Source organism: Carlito syrichta, unplaced genomic scaffold, assembly GCF_000164805.1.
Source record: "Carlito syrichta isolate Samal-C Ts95f unplaced genomic scaffold, Tarsius_syrichta-2.0.1 Scaffold305170, whole genome shotgun sequence".
In the NCBI taxonomy this organism is placed as follows: domain Eukaryota; kingdom Metazoa; phylum Chordata; class Mammalia; order Primates; family Tarsiidae; genus Carlito; species Carlito syrichta.
In genome coordinates this window covers 535,687-555,723 of record NW_007249266.1, presented here as the reverse complement: position 1 = coordinate 555,723, position 20,037 = coordinate 535,687, and the positions used below count along the sequence as shown (strand labels likewise).

Genomic DNA, 20,037 nt, shown 5'->3' with positions numbered 1-20,037 from the left:
ATATCCTGAAATTTTAGTCATTTCAATTAAATTTAAAATAATTATTTTATTTTTTATTTATTTTATTTTTTAGTTGGAGTCTCACTCTGTCACCTAGACTGGAGTGCAGTGGCCGGGACTGGCCACTGCACCCTCAACCTGCTGGACTCTGGCGATCCTTCCACCTCAGTCTTCCAAGTAGCTGGAACTACAGGCGCACGCTACCACGCCCGGCTAATTTTTGATTTATTATAGAGATGAGGTCTCGCCAAGTTGCCCAGGTGGGTATCATACCCGTGGGCTCAGGCAATCCACTCACCTCGGCCTCCCAGAGCTCTGGGATTACAGGTTGAGCCACCGAGCCCAGTCTAAAATAACTATTATTAGAATCTATTCCTGGCCAGACTTTTATTGCTGACATAGTCAGTTGAGGCATGAGTCTCTGATTTATACATTCTTAATTATCAAATGGTTCTTGACATACAGTAAAATAAGGACTATCACAACTAAAAATATCTGTAACCCTACCAAGAATAGTTTATATTGTTTTACTTTTGAAAATGTTCTTCAAGTCCAAAGTACTCACTAACAATCATGGTTTATTTTCATGGTATATCTTCACGGCTTATCTTATTCTATAATGGCAACGTGTTATTAGCATATTCTACTAATGGCAACATGCCATTAGTAGAAGAAGTACTTTGAAATTATCATCCACTAAATATAAAAGACTGGCTGATCCATTCTACTTTTTCTCATCTTTTTTCTCCCTTGAGACCAAGAAAACCTTTACAAATTGGAGTAAAAAATAAAGTTAACTAGCCCTCCTGGCATTATCCCAGCTAACTGAAGCAGCCACATTGAAACACATACTAACTGTCCTATTACTTAGACTTCACCCAAGCACAAGCTCTCAATTTTTAGTCTGATTCTCTCACAGTTCAGTTTCAATCTGTGAGGAAGATAAAAAAGAGAATCTAAGCTTCCCTTTAGTAATTCACTGTTGCTTTAATACCAGCAAGTAGACTGTACTGCTCGGTTAGTAAAATAAGATCAGGAAACAATCCTGGCAGAAAGCAATTAGACTCTATAAATCTGCATATAGTATAAAAGTACTAATTTAGGTAACACTGAGTCCCTCAAAAAACACCCGTTACATTAGAAAAACAGGGAATCTTCTTGAGCACAACCATGAAATCTATCATAGCTAAATTTCAAAAGCGAGAGAGGGAAAAAAATAAGGTACATCAAGGATTTCTTCATATCTTTTGGCTGTTCTTTTTAGATCATCATCTTTCTCTGCAATTTTTTTATGTAACTGATTTGTCTCTTCTTGATGACTTTCCAAAAGTTCAGCCTCCACCTCCTGGGCTTTATCTAATAAATAAAAATGGACACACATACAAGAAAACACGTTAGTCAATAATTAATATTTATATCCCAATTTCAGTAAGAATCCTCATTCCAAATAAATTTTTATAAATCTGACATAAGCATTGCAAGATGCTTAATGAGACATCCAGCCCCCCAGCGATCAAATGTACCCTCTTCCTAAGGTAAATCATTGTTCCTATTCTTGGGCAAGGATCATTTTTTTCTCCAATTTAATGACTTAAAGTACTTAACACAAGCGCAAAAAGAATAAGCTTAAATTATAGTCTCTGCTGATTATGATTTGTTCTTTACTGAACTTAAATTTTACTTACTGATAGTTTCTTTTATGGTCATTTCCAACTCCTGTTCCTTTTGTGCCAGTTGTGTATTAAACTCCCTCATCAGCTGTTTTAATGTGGAATTGTGTTTTAATTCAAGATCTTCCTGCTCCTGTCTGAATAACAAAAAATGTAGAGTTAACTGCTGCCACACAAAGAACAAGTTGCAAGGGAATTATCTGGTCTTCAAAACAGTGCACAGAGTATGATCTCACTGTATGAAAACGTTTTTGAGAAAGACAGAGAGAATGAGAGGAGAGTGGGAGGGAAGGAGGGAGAGGAAGAGGGGGAGAGAGAGAAAAGAAGAGAGGAGGAGGAGAAGCAGGGGAAGAGGGGGGACAACGAAGGAAGGGAGGGAGGGAGGGGAAAAGAGAAAGAGTGTGTGAGAGAGAGTGTGTGAGAGAGGGAGGGAGAGAGGGAGAAAGGAAGAGACAGAGAGGGAGAGAGGGAGAGGGAGGGAGAGAGGGAGAGAGGAAGAGAGAGCTAGAGTGAGGGAGAGAGTGAGGGAGAGTGAGGGAGAGTGAGGGAGAGTGAGGGAGAGAGGGAGTGAGGGAGAGACAGAGTGTGTGAAAGACAGAGAGAGGAAGAGAGGGAGAAAGGATGAGAGAGGGAGGGAGGGAGGGAGAGCTAGAGAGAGGGAGAGTGAGGGAGTGAAGGAGAGTGAGTGAGGGGGAGTGAGGGAGTGAGGGAGAAGGAGAGGGAGAGGATGGGTGTGTGTCCAGGCACAGAAAACTTCTGGAAGGATATATAAACTATGATTGCCCTCTAGGGAATGATCCTGAGGACTGGAGAATTTTTCTTTTCCACCTTAAATTTTCACCATACACATCTATGTTATGTAATAATATTGCTAATACTAAAAATATCAAAACAGAGAGATAATAATTTCTTGAATATGTACCCAATAACCTTAACTTATAAGCAAGAAAAGACTTTTCCCCCCAAAATTGGACATGGGATAGCACTGCCACCTGCACTAAATTGTTTCTACTTCTCATATTTAACTTACTGGAATTATGTTTAATAATTTAGGCCAGTGAAACTTATCCAAATAATTTTAAATAACTGTATTAAGCACCCCCCAAAAGAATGGGGAGACATAGTTAAGAAGGACTGCCTTAAAAATATTAATGCTGAAATAAAACTTACTTGATTTTCTCTTCCATTTCTTGTTCACATTCTTTCCTTAGTATATCCAATTCTTGCTGATGCTCCTTTCTCAACATTCGAAGGTCTTTCTGCAATCTAACAATCTCCTTGCTCAGTTTCTGTTTCTCCCGTTCTGCCCCTTCTAATTTAAACTCCAGGTCATTATGCTGGACATCCATGTTACTCAGCAATTTAGGTTGTGATTTGAACTTTTCTTCAGTACTTTCTTCCAAAATTTCTCTGTGTTTAATTTTTCCATCCTTCTGTTGTTGCAAAGCCTGTAATTTTTCATATTTTGAAGACAACTCTTCCATTTCAACTCTATGCACTTCCTTCTCTCTTACCAAACAGGAATCTAGCTCTTTTATCTTTTGCTCCAAGATCTGACAAGTCAGTTCCTTCTCCTGGAGGGTTTTCTGGACATTATCAACCACATTTTCCAAGTTTTGCTTTGCCCCTATGTTATTTTTACCTCCCTCTTCTTCCACATGCTTGTTTTTTCCTTCAAGTTCTTCTTGAAGATGATCTATCCTAACTTGATTCTCATGTTGCTTTGCTTCAGCATGTTCTAACTTTATTAAGAGCTCCTGGTATCTGCACTGCATTTCAGAATGAGAACAAGCTGTCTCTTCTTTTTCCTGCTCTAGCTTCTGCAACAAATTTTCTTTTTCAGTTAAATTTCTTTGTAAAACACTGATCTTTTCTTCATATGCCTCCTGCACACTGCCATGAGAGCCTGCATCCTCTAGCTCACTACATGCTGCCACGTTTTTTGCTGATCTGGGTACAACTGATGTTTCTGATTGTGGTGAACTTTCCACTGACTTAAGTCTTTCTTCCAAGATGTGAACTTCCTTCTCTCTTTCCTGCAACTTTGTATTTAGCTCACTCAAATGGCTTTCTGTACCTTTTTTATATTGCTGCTCTTTCTCTTCCATTTGCGATAACAACTGCTTCTTAATGGCAGCAATTTTTTGTTCAGCTTTCTTCTTCAGTTCTGCTAACTTTGCAGCACTTTCTAACTCAAGTCTATCTTCCAGGGCCTTTAACTCCTCTTCTTTGCTTTTCACACTTGAACTCACATGTTCCAATTCTTTCTTCTTAGTTTCAAGTTCAGCTTCCATGGAAGATACTTGATTTTCAAGTCTTAAGACTTTTTCCTCAGCTTCTTTAACCCTGTTGTCCTTTTCTTCCCCTAACTCCTGAAAATGTTGAAGTTTCTGTACCAATTCTTTCTGTTCAATATCCTTTTGTAGATTGTAATTTTTAATAACTTCACTTAAGGACTCAATTTCAACGGTTTTCTGGGTGACATGGTCCTCTAACTCCGCAATTCTTGTTGTTTGAGTCTTTAACTCAATCTCTAAATTACATTCCTTTTTCTCCATCTTGCTCTTCTTATCCTCCATTTCATCCTTTAAACAGTCAAACCTTTTCTTTTGCTGATCAAGGTCTTCCTTCAATAAATTTGTCTGTTCATCCTTTTCATGAGCTTCCTTTGTTTTTAACTCAAGCTGCATTTGCAATTCTTTAATAGTGTTTTGATACTGGGTAAATCTTGACTGTGCTTTCTTCTTCCATTCTGAGAATTTGTTGCACCAGTGATCTACCTGCTCAAGAGCAGAAATTTTCTCTTTAGTCAGAGTATCAATGTTCAAAGATAAATCCTGCATCTGAGTCAGCAATTCATGTTTTTCTTCATCATATTGCTTACTTAGTAATGAAATGGCTGCATCTTTTTCAGTTAGGCTGATACTATTTTGAAGTTGAGCATTCAAATCAGTTAGTTGTTTACTAAGACTGCTAATCTCAGATTTTTTTTCTCTAAGTTCTTCTTTCATCAATGTGACAACATTGATGTTTTCAGATAACTCTTTCTTCAGCTGTGTGATACAAGACTCCTTTTCAGAAGCAGCCTGCTGCTGATTGCCTTCTGCCTTCTGTAAGGCTTCTTTTTCTGTAACAAGACAATCAATATCAGCTTTCATGCTCTTAATTTGATTTTCTTTTTCTTCTAACTGACGGGTAGCCTGTTGAAACGAAATATTTAGTGTATTCTGCTCCTCTGTTAGCTGTCTAAGTTGTGCTTCTAATTCAGAAACTTTGCAAGTTTTAATTAACAGCGCCTCCTTAACTTCAGTTGTGTGGTGTTGACAATGGGAAATCCTAGAGAGAATGACATTAGTTTTACTACTACTAATGTTAATTAGCTCGTTTGTTTTAGCTTCTAATAAGGCTCCAGTTTTCTTACAGAGAGTATCTAGCTGAGCTGCTAGTTCTTCAGATAGTTTTTTGAATTCCAAGCTTTTGTCCTCCAAGCTTTTGTTATTTCTTTCATGTGAAGATTTCAAACTCTGGAATTCTTCATCTGTGGTTTTCAACTTGTCAGTCAACTCAGAAACCTTAAGCTTATCTTTTTCTGCCAGTGTCTTCAGTTCATTTACCTGCTCTTGAAGAAAGGAATTTTCCTTCAGAGAACAATTCAAGTCAACCTTCAGCTTTTCAAGTTGTGCTTTCAGTTTAGTTTCATTTTGTGCAAGAGAATTCAGATGAACAGATTTCTGCTTTAACTGTTCCTGTAATTCATTTAATGTTGAGCCTTGCTTAACACCTTCTTCCTTCAGCCATGTTATTTCTTTTTTCATCTCTTCTTTTTCACATCTAAATATGAGGATTTTTTGCTTCAGTTCTGCTGCCTCTTGTTCTTTCTCCTGTAATTGTGTTTCATGTTTTTCCTGAAGTTCTTCAGCTTGCTGATTAAGTTTCTTTTCCCAAACTGATATGACATCATCGAGTTCTCGCCGATGAACCTCAGTAAGACTTTCTATTTGCTCCTTCTGGTTTATTTCCAATCTTGACACTGCATCACTGATTCCAGCTGAGTTAGCCTGTGCCATTTCCAACATTTTGGCATTGAACTGTTTTTCTTTCTGATTGAGCTCTAGAACAGTATTTTCAAGTTCTTTCTTAAGTTTAGCTTCCTGATCCAACAATTTCTTCTTTAGCATTTCTTGCATCTCTTTTGCTTTTTGCTTAACTTTTTCCATCTTTTTTTCTTGGTTTTTAAACTTGGTTTCATATTCTTCATTCAAAATACGAATACTGTCCTCCTTGGCTGACAATTTTTGTGTGAGAATCTCAATTTCTTTGCCCTGTCCTTCTCTCATTTGTAAGATTATATTTTCCTTTTCCATCAAGAGTTGTTTTGTCTGTTCCTGCTCCTTGCTATTATCTTTAAGTTGGGACTCATGCAGTTGGGTTAAAGATTTTACTTTTTGCTCCATTTCACTATTCTGGCTTTCAAGTTGTTGCATTAAGTCCTGCACCTGAATTTTATGTGACTCTAACTCAGTACAAACATCTTTCTTTTGTGTTTCAACTTCAGCTACCTGTTTGGTAAGAAGTATTCTTTCTGTTTCCAAATCCAACAACTTCTGCTGCAGTTGGCCCAACTGTTCCTCATATGCATTTACCTGCTCATGTGTGGTACTCTGGTATGACTGAACCAAATCTAACTTAGCAGACACCTGCTGGAATTCCCCTTCAGACCTTCTAATATCTGCCTCTAAATTTTCTATATGAGTCCGCTGCTCTTTCAAATGCTTGTCCTTTTCCTTCAATAGAAACTCTAATTGATTAACTTGATCTTTTAATGCCTTCTCAGTTCTCTGAGTAGATATCTCATGTTCTTTAATGATACTGTCAACTTGTTGCTCGTAATGATTTTTCTGTTCATCCAGCTTGGCCTCTAATTCCTGCTTAATTTTGTCTGCTTGATCCTTTAAAACAAAACGTTCCTCTTCCAGTTTGTGACGGTCTTTTAATACTTCTGACAGTTCAGAAGATAACGACTCCAGCTCTGTTTGCTTCACATCAAGCTTTTCTAAAGTCTTTTCATTCATCTCTTCTATGTGAGCCTGGAAAAGAATCTCTTTGTCTTTCAACAATGCTTTCCTTTCTTGTTCACATTTTTCTCTAAGTTCTTCCATTTCAGCCTGATGCTGTTGCTTTAAGACTTGGAATTTTTCAGTCCAAAGGTTGTCCTGCTGATGCTTAAGGCTTTCCAATTCTGTCTTGTGTATTTCAACCATGACGGTAATCTCCTTATTATGCTTATTTTTTTCAGCTTCCAAATGAAGAGTTAAATCTTTTGATTGATTTTTGCTTTCTTCTAAGCTTTTTTCCAAAGAACTTTCCAATTCAAGAATTCTCTGTTAATAAAAATGGAAGTATTTTTATTAAAGTACATACTTGCTTATTAGCAATGGTATATAGACATGATATCTATCACATACCTAAAGATTAAAATTTACATATCATACCCAACACTAGAAAGGACAAAGAATCTCTTTGTGCTTAACTAATCATATAACAAAGATGATATATTTTTAACACAACTTATAAATCCAGATTCTTTCTACTTATTTGGGTAACCTCTTCAACTACCTATATTTTATTAGAATATTCTAAAAAGTAGTAAAAATGAAATAATAGTTACTTTTGGAAGGAAGATGGATTTTTCTTCCAATTTTTATTTTAAAGCCTATGTTAGTTATTTATTGCTTTCATGATTTATTTATGGAGAAAAAATACATCCAATTTTTCTACCTCCAAAATTAGTATTTAGAAGGTTTTTTCCCAAAAAGAAGGAACTTATACAAATTTTACCAAAGATTACTATTATCTCATTAAAATATAATATTGACTCAGAAAGAAAAGAGTTAAGTAAGGCAGAGCCACAGACTGTCAGAGCTGGAGAGATCCTAAGGAATTACTGGAATCCAATTTTTTCAGAAGACAGGTGAAGAAATTACAGTACAATTAATTTACAAAGCTAACAAGAGGAAGACCTAGGCCTTCTAAGTGCCCAATTCACTCCACCATACTGCCTTTTGTAAGCTGGTAATGGAAAAATAAAGCACAATTTAAAGCAATGGGAAGAAGTATGACTGTCTCACTGTGTAAATCAGAGAAAAGGTTAAAAAGTATAAATAACATCAGTTGGTTTTCAAAACAGGTTGTACATTTCAAATACTGCTATGGGGAGGGCCAGAGGGACTTTAAAATGTATACACTGACATATGTACACAAATATGTTCATTACAGGAATATGTTTAGTATGGAAAAATCGGAAAAAACTTAAATGCAATAGCAGGGATTGGTGTAGCTAAACTGTGCTATAAGCAGAGAATGAATTATGTTCAGGACATGGCTTGAGATGAAGACGGACAAGCAGGAATGTGCCAGGGCAAGTGCTGACTTCAAAATGAGGCCAATTTCAGAGATGAACAGTGAGTGAGCAATGGAGTGGAGATGCTGCATGACCTGAGTAAAGAAGCAGACTGAGTGGCTGACAGAAATACAGTCAGCTAATGGCAGACCAGGAGCAACACGTAACAGAGCCCAAAGTCAAATCCACTCCCATGATTAGCACACACACTAAAAATGAAGGGCATGTATACATAAATCTATCTCAGTAAAACAAAAGCTGCTCTGAAACTTTATATTGACTAGAAAGGTAAAAGTAGTTTTATATGCAAATAATTTTACAACTCCAGAAACTGAATATTATTTAAACATACAGTTCTGTAAGTCTCTGCTTCTTGCTGAAGGTCTCGAAGTTTATTTTCACTCTCTGTGAGTACTGCTTTTTTCTGCAACTCTAACTCTTCCAAAGCCAAAGATTCTTGCTGTTCTTTTTCTTGAGTGATCTTCAAATATTCTGATTGACTCTTTTCCTGTACCAAAAACAATTAATACTACCTGAGACCCACACCTATGTTCAGCATTCCCAAAGCACTTCCACAGGAGTCATTCATTTCATTTAATCTGCCTCTAGCCTCTGAGGGGGGCCACAGCATCATTTCGCTAGTCCGCAGACACAGGTGCTGTGCCTTTTCCAGTGGGGTCTGCTCAATCTTTGCCACGATTATTATTGATAAGAAAAATTTTGTTCGTGGTAAATTTACTATGTCTGCTATTTTTCCACTATTTAAAACGTTTTGCAAAACACCACTGAATGTGAAAGGTCACATAACTGCTGCTACCTCTTCTCTATACTCCAGAACTTGATATTTCAAGTATAGGTCTAGAAACTAGATTTTAAGTTCAGATAATTTGTGAGAAATACCTCGTTAGAATAAAGGACCCCACACAGAAAGACAATTAAAATCAGAAGACTACTTGTGAATATATGAAGAAGATCAAGGAAATAACTATAAAACAAAGCCTATATTGGGCTCTACCACCCAATCAATCCTGAAAAGCTTCTCAAATTGTCCTTATTATACCATTATTCATATTAAAAGTGTTTACTGGCAGGGCACAGCGGCTCACAACTGTAATCCCGACACTTTGGGAAGCTGAGATAAGAGGATCACTTTAGTCCAGGAGTTTGAGACCAAACTGGGTAACACAATGAGACCTTGTCTCTACAAAAAATAAAAAATAGATTTAAAAAATTAGCCAGGTATGGTGGCTTGTACCTTAGCCCCAGCTACTCATTAGGCTGAGGCAAGGGGATCCCTTGAGACCAGGAGTTCAAGGTTGCAGTGAGCTACGACTTCTGTACTCCAGCCTGGGCAACAGAGCAAGAACATGTCTCAAAAAAAAAAAATTGTTTACTGTTTTAAGAAAATAATCTCTAGAGAGCACTTTTAATATTAAGTTTACACACTAAATGTTAATTTCTTAATTGAACTCCAATTAAGAAAAGTATACTTATCTATACCTATTGCTTATGGTAGGTATTGACAACAGTAATATTTTTGGTTCACTATACTCTGGTAAAGCACACTGCCTAAGGAAAGATTTTGTACCATATTATGATAGACTGCTAAACAAAATATTAGTTTCCATATCATCAATTTTAAAATATCATTTAAAATATATTTTAACGTAAACTATATCTTAAATGTATCTCTATATACCCATGAAAATAAAATTAAAAATTTCAATAGTCTGCTTAAGAAAACGGCAAGCACAGGCACACATGTGCGTGTGTGCAGGTGTGTAGGTTCCTCCAGGGTCAATTACACCAGCATAAAAACCTACAGGAGGTCTTTATGACAGGTGTTTTTAGTGTTATTCCCAAATTCATTTATGGCCTACTTTGTTCTTTCATTTCACTGCCCTATTTTTTATTTAAGCTGTCCTGTTAAAGTTGCTAAGTATTATTTTAAACTGTTTTAATTCCTTTCTGGAACAACAAAGACTACAAATATGTGCCTATATATGTGTAAACTTCACAGCCACAGTCACAGTCAGCCAACCATACTATAAATCCATGTGCCTGTTTGCCCCACAGAGCAGATTAGAGATTCTGTTAGGTCCATTTAAAAATCACTGGCTGGGCTCAGTGGCTCAGCCTGTAATCTCAGCACTTTGGGAGGCCAAGGTGAGTGGACTGCCTGAGCCTGGGGGTTCGAGACCAGTCTGGGTAACTTGGCGAGACCTCGTCTCTACAATAAATGCAAAATTAGCTGGGCACAGTAGCACGTGCCTGTAGTTCCAGCTACATGGAAGGCTGAGGCTGAAGGATCGCTGGAGCCCAGCAGGTTGATGCTGGGGTGGCCGTGAACGTGCCACTGCACTTCAGCCTGGGCGACAGAGTGAGACTCCAACTCAAAAAAAAATCACTGCGACTAGAAACTCTCAGAGTCTTAGATGCAACTAGGAGTGAAAAAAAATTTGTATACAAGAAAGGAGATTTAAATTTTAAATATTATTTCTCACTTTTCTGCATAAAAGCATTTTTAAATTATGCAGATTATCTTACGGATAATAACTTCATATTAAAAACTAAATTTTTGGCACTACCACTTCTATGGCAACTTGTATAAAAGACTTTCATAATTGAAGAAAATTACTTTTTGTTTTAAATTCTCAAATTATGCTAATTTTTTTTTTTTTTTTTTTGAGTTGGAGTCTCTCTGTTGCCCAGACTGGAGTGCAGTGGCCGCTCCCGGCCACCGCAGCCTCGACATGCTGGGCTCCGGCGATCCTTCTGCCTCAGCCTTCCGAGTAGCCGGAATTACAGGCATGTGCTACCACGCCCAGCTGATTTTTTGATTTATTGTAGAGATGAGGTCTCGCTGCCCAGGCGGGTCTCGAACCTGCGGGCTCAAGCAATCCATTCACCTCTGCCTCCCAAAGGCGTGAGATTACAGGCTGAGTCACTGAGCCCGGCTATTTCAACAATTCTTTCAGCAAAAATCCGAATGTGCTTTTCTGGCTATTATTTTTGCTCATTCAGTCAGTTGTTAAATTTAACTCTATTTTTTAAACATTACATGGATTAAAAATTAGTACTTAAATTGTTCTACTGAAAATTAAAGCTATTCGGTCATTTTCATTTTTTCTTCTTTAAAATGCAGTTCTGTCAAAATTTTCTGAGCCTTAAACTTGGGTACACTCAGACTGGTGAGTTTTTAAACATTCTTCCTGAATTATGCAGTCACTGCTTCAATTTACCTATCTTCTCCTTCTCTTGTCCCTAATTATAATCTGCTGGAACTGAAAAGATGGATAAACAAACAAACTGACTGACTGATGAAGGCTTGTTAGATAAATGAATTAAATTTTCATACAATCCCAAGCTAACAAGCTCTGACAGCCTTTCTTGCATACTTCCTATCCTCTTTGCATACCCAAAAGCTAAGGCTGCCAGTAGCCTGACCTCCAGGTGGGATGCAAGGGTGACACTGTGACTTTATAACTCTGAGAAGTTTACCTATAAGCAGAAACAAAATAGGCACTTACAAGAGCTACTTTCATTTGCTCCTGAAATTCTTTTTCTTGGGCCTGAAGCTTCTTGGTCAGTTCCTGCTCTTTGCTGGCCAGCTCCTTTTCATGAAGCTTCTGCAGTTTTACAATTTGTTCTTCTGAAGATTTCTGAAAATCAGCCAAACAGATACAGTGAAAATATTCAGAATAAACATGTAACTCTACAACTAAGCAATACTTTATTATAGTTTAATCAAGCTAATTAACTTATTAAGAGGAAAAATCAGAGCATATTTCCTGCATAGATCAAAAGTCATCAAAGTCATGAGTTAAAAGAAAAACTAGTAGCTGCACGTGATGGCTCATGCCTGTAATCCTAGCACTTTGGGAGGCTGAGGCAGGCTGATTGCTTGAACCCAGGAATTCAAGACCAGCAGGACAACATAGTGAAATCTCATCTCTACAAAACATCAAAAAATTAGCAGGGTGTGGTGGTGTGTGACTGTAGCCCCAGTTATTTGGGATGCTGAGGCAGGAGGATCGCCTGAGACCAGGAGGGCAAGGCTGCTGTGAGCCATGATCATTGTGATCACTCCAGCCTGGGTGACAGAGCAAGACCCTGGCAGATGGAGGGAAGGAGAGGAGAGGGGAGAAGAGGGGAAAGGAGGGAAGAAGAGGGGAAAAGAGAGGAGGAGAGGGGAGGGGGAAAGAAAAAGTCAGGAATGTTTTTCTCTTAGCTTAAGATATGTTGCTGCAGTAGTAGAATACTATGAAGCTGAAGTTCCATTTCCAAATCTTACAAGAATGTTCCCTACTGGTCATGATAAGAAAGTATAGTGAGGGGGGAGGAGGAGGCCAATGGTAATAAGGATGCTCTCAGGGTACTACACTCTGGTCAAGCACCCTGTCCAGCTTTCCAGGTATGTACTATTTATTAAAAAGTATTGGCCTTGTTCTTTTTTGGACAGGAAAACTCAATCTCATAAAAATGTCAAATTTCCCTACATAAATCTAAAAAGTTAATATAGTTTTGAAAAGCTACCAACAGAATTGGGGAGAGGGGATTCCCCACTGGATAAAATAAACATGCAAGAATAGCCAATACTCTTTCAAAAAATAAGTGTAATAAAAAGAGGCTACCAAATAGAGCACATTATAAAATTAGAATATATATAACAGCACATGGTCAGACAAAGCAACAGACTAGTACAGAGAATCTAGAAAAATACCCACTTTTAACACTTTAATAATTTATTGTGTAATAAAGATAATATAGCATATAAGAGAGGGAAATGTAAATTATTAAATAAATGATTTGGAGACTATTTAGTAAGTTAGATCCCTACCTCACTCCTTTTACCAAGTAAGTTTCAGTTGGATCAAAAAATGTAACTGTAAAAAAATGAAAGCACTAAAGTACCATAAGAAAAAATATAATTTTAAAAAATGATCTTAGAATTGAGCATGTGTTTTTAAGAAGAACAAAAATTCAGATAGCATTTAAGGAAAAGGCTAATAAATTCAACTACCAGGAAAGAAAAATTTCTCCAGGGCCCAAAAAAAAAAAAAACAAAAACCAAAAAAGGCAAAAAACAAAGAATAAACAAAGTCAACAAATAACAAACTGAGAAAATTATTTAGATAAAAGCACCTTATATCCAAAGAACTAATTCCCACTATAAGTAAAGAGTTTCTACAAACCAGTAAAAGACCAACAGCCCAACAGAAAAATGAGTCAAAGATTTGGCCAGGTAACTTGAGATATACTACAAATTTCTTTTAAACATATAAAAATATATTTATTATACTGGTAAGAATTATGCACATTAGAACTGCAATTTTTTTAACTTATAAGCTTGAAAAGATTAAAAAAGGTAACTATCTTTGTGAGGGGAGGAAAACATATTCTAAAATATTGCTTGTGAGAGCATAAATTATCCTCCATAGAGCCTATAACAAGCAGGCAATAACTAAAAATACATATAAGCTGTTTGTTTTTTTACTTGAGTCAAGGGTCTCACTCTGTCACCCATGCTGGAATGTAGCAGCATGATCGCAGCCACTGCAGCCTTGACTGCTAGGCTCAGGCAATCCTTCTGCCTCAGCCCTCCAAGTAGCTGGAACTACAGGCGCACCACCACACTGGGCTAATTTTTTGATTTGTTGTAGAGATGAGGTCTCACCAAGTTGCCCAGGCTGGTCTGGAAACCTTAGGATCAGGCAATCCTCTTGCCTCCACCTCCCAAATGCTGGGATTACAGGCGTGAGCCACTATGCCCAGCCTAAAAATACATATAATCTTGACCTGAGTAATAGTCTACTTCCAGAATCGATCCTAAAGAAATACACATGTGAACAAGTGTGTTTAAGAATATTCACAATTTGTAACAGCAAAATCTGAAAACAATCTAAATATTCATCAGTGGGAAACTGATTAAGTTATAAAACATTCATACAATGAAATCCTGAGCAGCCTTTAAAACAAATGGGGCAACATTATGAACTATCAACTATCAATGGATAAGTGACAATCTCCTAGAGGGATTATCAAGTGGAAAAGCAAAGTATAGAACAATATATCTAATGCTATCTTTTGTGTTAAAAAAGTGAAATAGAAGATTATAAAACATAAAAGAGAAATTATATATAATTAACATATATATAACTTTCAGGAGTATATTATGTATATATAACTTTCAGGAGTATATTAAAAAAAGAAAATAGCAATTTTCCTTGGGAAAATTACCAACAGGATAAAATGGAGGGGAATCTCTTTTCTGAATACTTTTTAATCTTTTGATTCTTATACCATATGTCTATATTATTACCTTTCAAAATAATTCATTATTTTTAAGTTGTTAGAGACCACAGTAACATTACTCATCATATGATATGGCTAATTATTATTATTATTATTATTATTATTATTGAGTCAGAGTCTCACTCTGTCACCCAGACTAGAGTGCAGTGGCACACTCACAGCTACAACAGCCTCGGCCAGCTGGGTTCCAGTGATCCTTCCGCTTCAGCCTTCCACGTAGCTGGAACTATAGGCGCGCTACCACGCCCTGATAATTTTTTTTTATTTATTGGAGAGACGAGGTCTCGCCAAGTTGCCCAGATGGGTCTCGAACCCACAGGCTCAGGCGATCTACTCGCCTCAGCTTCCCAAAGTGCTGAGATTACAGGCTGAGCCACTGAGCCCAGACAACTAATTATTTTAAACATTAAAATACAGTCAGGACTTTGAATGTCCAGTAATTGGTCACATATAACTTCTACTTTGCAAGTTGTCTACAGTTCAGCATAAAAAAGAAAACATATGAAAATAATATAATTCCTCCCCCATCCCCACTCTCTGCTCTGCACTAAAAAGCAAAATGCCCAGAAACATTACCAGGTGTTATAAAAATATATGCAGCCCAAGCCTTACCTATTCAGATCGCTAATTTATCTTGAGCCATTTCAGCAGTCAATATAAAGAATATAAATGGGGCTGGGCACAGTAGCTCACGCTTATAATTCCAACACTTTGGGAGGCTGAGGTGGGAGGATTACTTGAGCCCAAGAGTTCGAGACCAGTCTGGGCAACACAGCGAGACCTCGTCTCTACAAAAAATCAAAACATTAGCCAGGCATGGTGGCGTATGCCTATAGTCCAGTTACTAAGGAGGCTGAGGAGGGAAGATCACCTGAATTCCAGAGGTAGAGACTGCAGTGAGCCATGATTGTGCCACTTTACTCCAACCTGGGCCACAGTGAGACCCCAACTTTAATTAAAAAAAAAAAAATATATATATATATATATATAAATGGAGAGTCAGGAGTCAGTAAAGGAATGAAATAAAATGAGCAAAAAAGTCAACAAAGGCATGACAAAAGGAAAAAATAAAACCAAAGCAGAGAACGATAGGTGAGAAAAGAACTGGGGTCATGATGATAACATGTTCACATTTCTGAAAAATTAGAAATCTATGGGATTTCTCTAAAACAGTTTTTCAAAAAGCTAACTAATTTTAAAAATGAGGTCTAACTACATTTGCAAGAGTAACCGAAACAAAAAGTAGTAATGATCCTTTCAAACACAAACAACCTAGACCCTCAGTCTTACTCTCTCTTTTTCTCAAACACACATTAGGTAGGTACCTTCTTGGCCAAGTTCTGTGAAGGATATGCTACTGAAGCAGCTAAGCAGCTACCCTCATGGTGCCTAGAGTCAGGAAGCCATAAAACAGCTAAGGCACAACAGTTATGATGTGGCTCACTGCAGAGAAAGCAAAGCTTAAAAGTTTCCAAAAAATTAGCTAAGTAGTAAATTCATTTCTCTATCAAGAATTTTTTTTCTTACTATATCCTGAACATCATGAAATGGTCATGATCTAAAATACAAATTAACTCTTCTGTAGAGTCAAAGATTATAGAAAAAAACAAAAATAAGTTTTTAAATTGTTGTAGTCCATTTTGATACAGAATTAGCCTTACTTTCATTATATCAACAACCTCCTGTTTCACCCGACTTAATTCCTGTTGAAGACTGATGCGTTCCTCCTCACTTGTTTTTTCAATAGCTTTTAGTTGTTCATCCATTTCTGCCTTCATTTTTCTCCGTGCTTCTTCTGTTTTTTGGGCTGTACTCAAGGCTTTTTCAAGTTCTTCAAAAGCTATAATGAAAACAGCAGAAAACACGTATCTCAAGAAATACTATCATTGAGCTAAAGTGTTTTACATTCAATTTTGGGAAACTAAGAGCAGCAATAGCAGGACAGGTTAAAAAACTCATCATTGTTCTAAGCCAGAAGATGTTTCTGAGTTGTTCAACAAAGCCATAAGAAATGTTCAGTCACTCAAACCAATTTCTCGTTTCTGGATTAGGATATTAAGACTGTTCATATGAGCTCAGAAATTTGAAAAAAAATTAAATTATTAAAGGTGTTCCACTCTCCCCACCAGTGTCCTTATGGATAGCAATCCAGAGAAACAAAGACTTGTCCCTACTTCTGCACTGCCTAATTTTAACTGCTTTTTTTATTTGCTATATAGTTCTTAACTTATCTATCATCGATAATTATGTAATACTATTATTGTATACTCACTAGGACATTTTTAAGAATGGCAAAATTATTCTTTAGCAAATCTTATTTTTTAAAAACTTCTTAACCATATAATAAAAAAGCAGAATCTATTGTTTCTTTTTAAAAACATTTACTGGCTGAATCATATATTTAAATAATGTATTTTGAATAAAACCTACTATTTGTATATGTTTCAAATTAGGGCTGCTTTCAAATGACTAGGAAGAAATCTCTACGTGATTCAACAGTATATAGAAGGGCACTGCCAGCAGAGAGTTCTCGGGTGAGATAAGTAAGAATTCAGGCCCTGTAAAAATAATCATCTTGGCTAGAGTAGTAAGGTCTTTAAGGAGACAAAACACCTAACTCATCATAAACAAAATCAGATAGAATGAGTGCAACAGCTGGGTGCCTTAACATCAAAAATACATGTGTGTTTATGTATATTTGTGTATACAGACAGGCTCCGACTTCTAATGGTTTGACTTAGATGTTTCAACTCTACAAAAAAGCAATAGGCAATCAGTACACTCCTCAACTTACGACAAGGCTACGTCTAGAAAATATCCTGCAATATTGTATTTTCAACTTGTAGTGGTTTTATCTGAAAGTAGCCTCATCGTAAACCAAGGAGTACCGTTAATGCATGTGTATGTATGTATATATACATGTGTATACATGTATGTTATATATGTATCTTGCACACATACATACACACACATTACTAGCATAATGATTCAGTCTAGATTATTTCAGTCTGGATTACTTCCTTTAGTTCTTACAGAATAGAAGTCCCCAGAGTTCCCTTTACCACAGAGATAGACTATAGCCAAAATTCAGTTTTCAAGAGGGGTTTTAATTCTACCAAGAAACATATATCCAAGAGAGACAGTTTGACATATATACTTTTACTTCCAGTGGTATCAGAAATTCAGGAGCTTCAACCTATGGTATCTCAGGAAAAAAGGTCTTTTATTAAACCACTACTTGGCTTAACACAGTGGTTTAGGCACAGGCATTGCATATCTGAAGACAAACATCTATTCTAAAGCATTCTCAATGGCAAGTTATACTAGGTACAGAAAAAGGCAAGAAAAAGCTGAATCCTGGCAAAACTAGAAACACAGCTTACTCTGCTCGATAGCTTAAAAAATAATTTCTCTGGCAATCATAAAACTTTGATATTTTTAAAAATCTATCCAATTTATTCATTTCATATGCCCAAAGTATAAAATTGGTACTCAAACAAGGACTAAATTTCAAATGAATATTATTAGCTAAAATCATTTATAAAGATTCCCATTCCAACTTTACTGGCAATTGCCTGCGAATACCAAGATGATAATCCTTAGATATAAAGATATTGAAAATATATTTAAATGAAAATGTCTTTTATTTAGATATTATTTACTATAAATTCTAATGTCAAGCATACAGAAATAATGAACCTTTGCTACCAAAAAGATATCAGCATCCTCACTTAATCGGCAAGTGACTAATTATGGGTAAGAGATCCTGTAACAAAGTGATTACTGCTTAGTTTGTGCTGAAGGTTTAAATCTGGGAAAGAAAAAATGAAAAAAGAAATGACAATATATTTTAACGTTTGGATGTCATCAGCACTTTTTCATTATTATTATTCCACATGTAAAATTGTATGGCATTTAAGTACTTCAAAGAAACAGCTTAAATCATGCTCTGGAGAACCTGAATATAGTTTTGATACTCTTCCAGCAAAATAGAATTTAAATTAAAAAATCTTTGTCAATTAAGCAAAATAAAACAAAGCTTTATACAGTCTATAATATCAAGTTAATTTTCTTTCATTTTTAAAATTCCAGAATCTAGCACAGTATAAAAATAAATGTAGTTGTCTCACCTTTACAAACAACAAAAAATCCATCTCACAAGTTCCTATTTGGATGCAATTTTCTACTAATTAAGTTTTCTAACCACACTCAGTAAATGTTAGAATATTCTTTTATATATATTCTAATTTTAGTGTTTAGGTCTCTCAAATTATTTTTCTCAGTCACCTGATTATCCATCATATAATGATTAAAGTAAGATAGACATGATTCCATAGATTTTTTTTCATTTACATTTAATCCTCTCTCTCGCTTTCCACCACCATGTCAGAGAATCAAATAATTTCACACCTAACCTTGAAACTTTTTAGTTCAACATCTTCATTCAAATATAGTAACTGGGGCATCCAAATTTTCCCTCAGTGATAAATCAACCTGAATATATAGGCTTCATGGTAGAATTTTAAAACTGTATTTAAGAAACAATCCTTACCTTGTAATATTTTTTAAAGTTAAGATTGCCGACATTGATCAATCTCAGTTGAGCCATAATATTTCTTACTAAACCAGAATTTCTGAACCAATTACTAATGGTTTCTAACTCTCAGCAAAATGTAACACATTATACCTCTGACAGACACAAAAACGTACTGCTTTCAACCTCTTCGTCCTGGTTTAAGGAAATATTAAGTGCCCAATAAGGAAAAAAATAGCATTAAAAAATTATATATAACCACATATAGAAAACATATTTCAAACCCACTATGGAGTCTATACAGTACTGCAAATGAGCCAGTTTCTCAGAGGAAGTTAGCCTCTAACCATTTAAACCCATTTTAATGGCTAAGGAGGATATGCTGAGAATTTACTTAATACCCAGAGACATTTCACCTTTTGACCTTGCAACTACCACACACTGTAAAGTGGTGTCCACAGTCTGTAATAATCTAAAAGTGAATTCCCTATTCTTTCCAAAGTGAAACCAGGACTCTAACGTTAAGTACTAAAGAAGTATGTTTTGAATGACTACATAATTTATCTTTCAATTACCAACAAAGAATAAGTGAGTAGGGAGAAATAAAGCGTGCATTAGCCACAGCTGACAAGTCTTCTGCCAACATGCAAGAGTTCGCGGGAAAACCATGGTCACGGCACACATCAACAGGAAGGCTAAGCACGAACTGCCGCAGAATGTTGCAAGAACACACTGTGTTCTTCCAAAGCAAAATTCAATGTATCTCAGGCAATTTTTATTTTAAAAAAACAAAAACACTTTGAAAATACTTCTAGGCAAAAGTTTAACGAACCTTAAGTATGGTCCTCTGTCAGTTAAGTAAAATGAAGGACAGACCTTTTATTGCCAGCTCCCCACTTTCCACTTCAGATGAGGTTCATATACACCCATGGGAATTACAACAATGGACAGTGCTCACTATAAGAGTTAAACAAGAAAGGCTGGCAATCTTTCAATAATCCAACCATTCATTCATCAAATATTTCATTTCCTCTCTTTCTTATTTGTAAAGATGCGGGGTACAATTCAGGGTTAGATATACAAACATTGATTATGCAGGTACCCTTGTTGATGAGGTA

General features: G+C 36.2%; 1 protein-coding gene across 4 annotated transcripts in view; it reads right to left on the bottom strand.

Annotated features, from left to right (window-relative positions):
- Nucleotides 1-20,037, bottom strand: part of GOLGA4 (golgin A4) — a 117,547-nt gene that overhangs the window by 35,928 nt on the left and 61,582 nt on the right. For all 4 annotated transcript variants that reach the window (XM_021714041.1, XM_021714042.1, XM_008061267.2 and 1 more), the window contains 6 exons: nt 16,047-16,225; nt 11,601-11,732; nt 8,423-8,578; nt 2,841-7,051; nt 1,686-1,807; nt 1,226-1,356 (listed from right to left, as the gene is read on the bottom strand). In XM_021714041.1, coding sequence (XP_021569716.1) covers nt 1,226-1,356; nt 1,686-1,807; nt 2,841-7,051; nt 8,423-8,578; nt 11,601-11,732; nt 16,047-16,225 — 4,931 coding nt within the window. The remainder of the gene's footprint in view (nt 1-1,225; nt 1,357-1,685; nt 1,808-2,840; nt 7,052-8,422; nt 8,579-11,600; nt 11,733-16,046; nt 16,226-20,037) is intronic.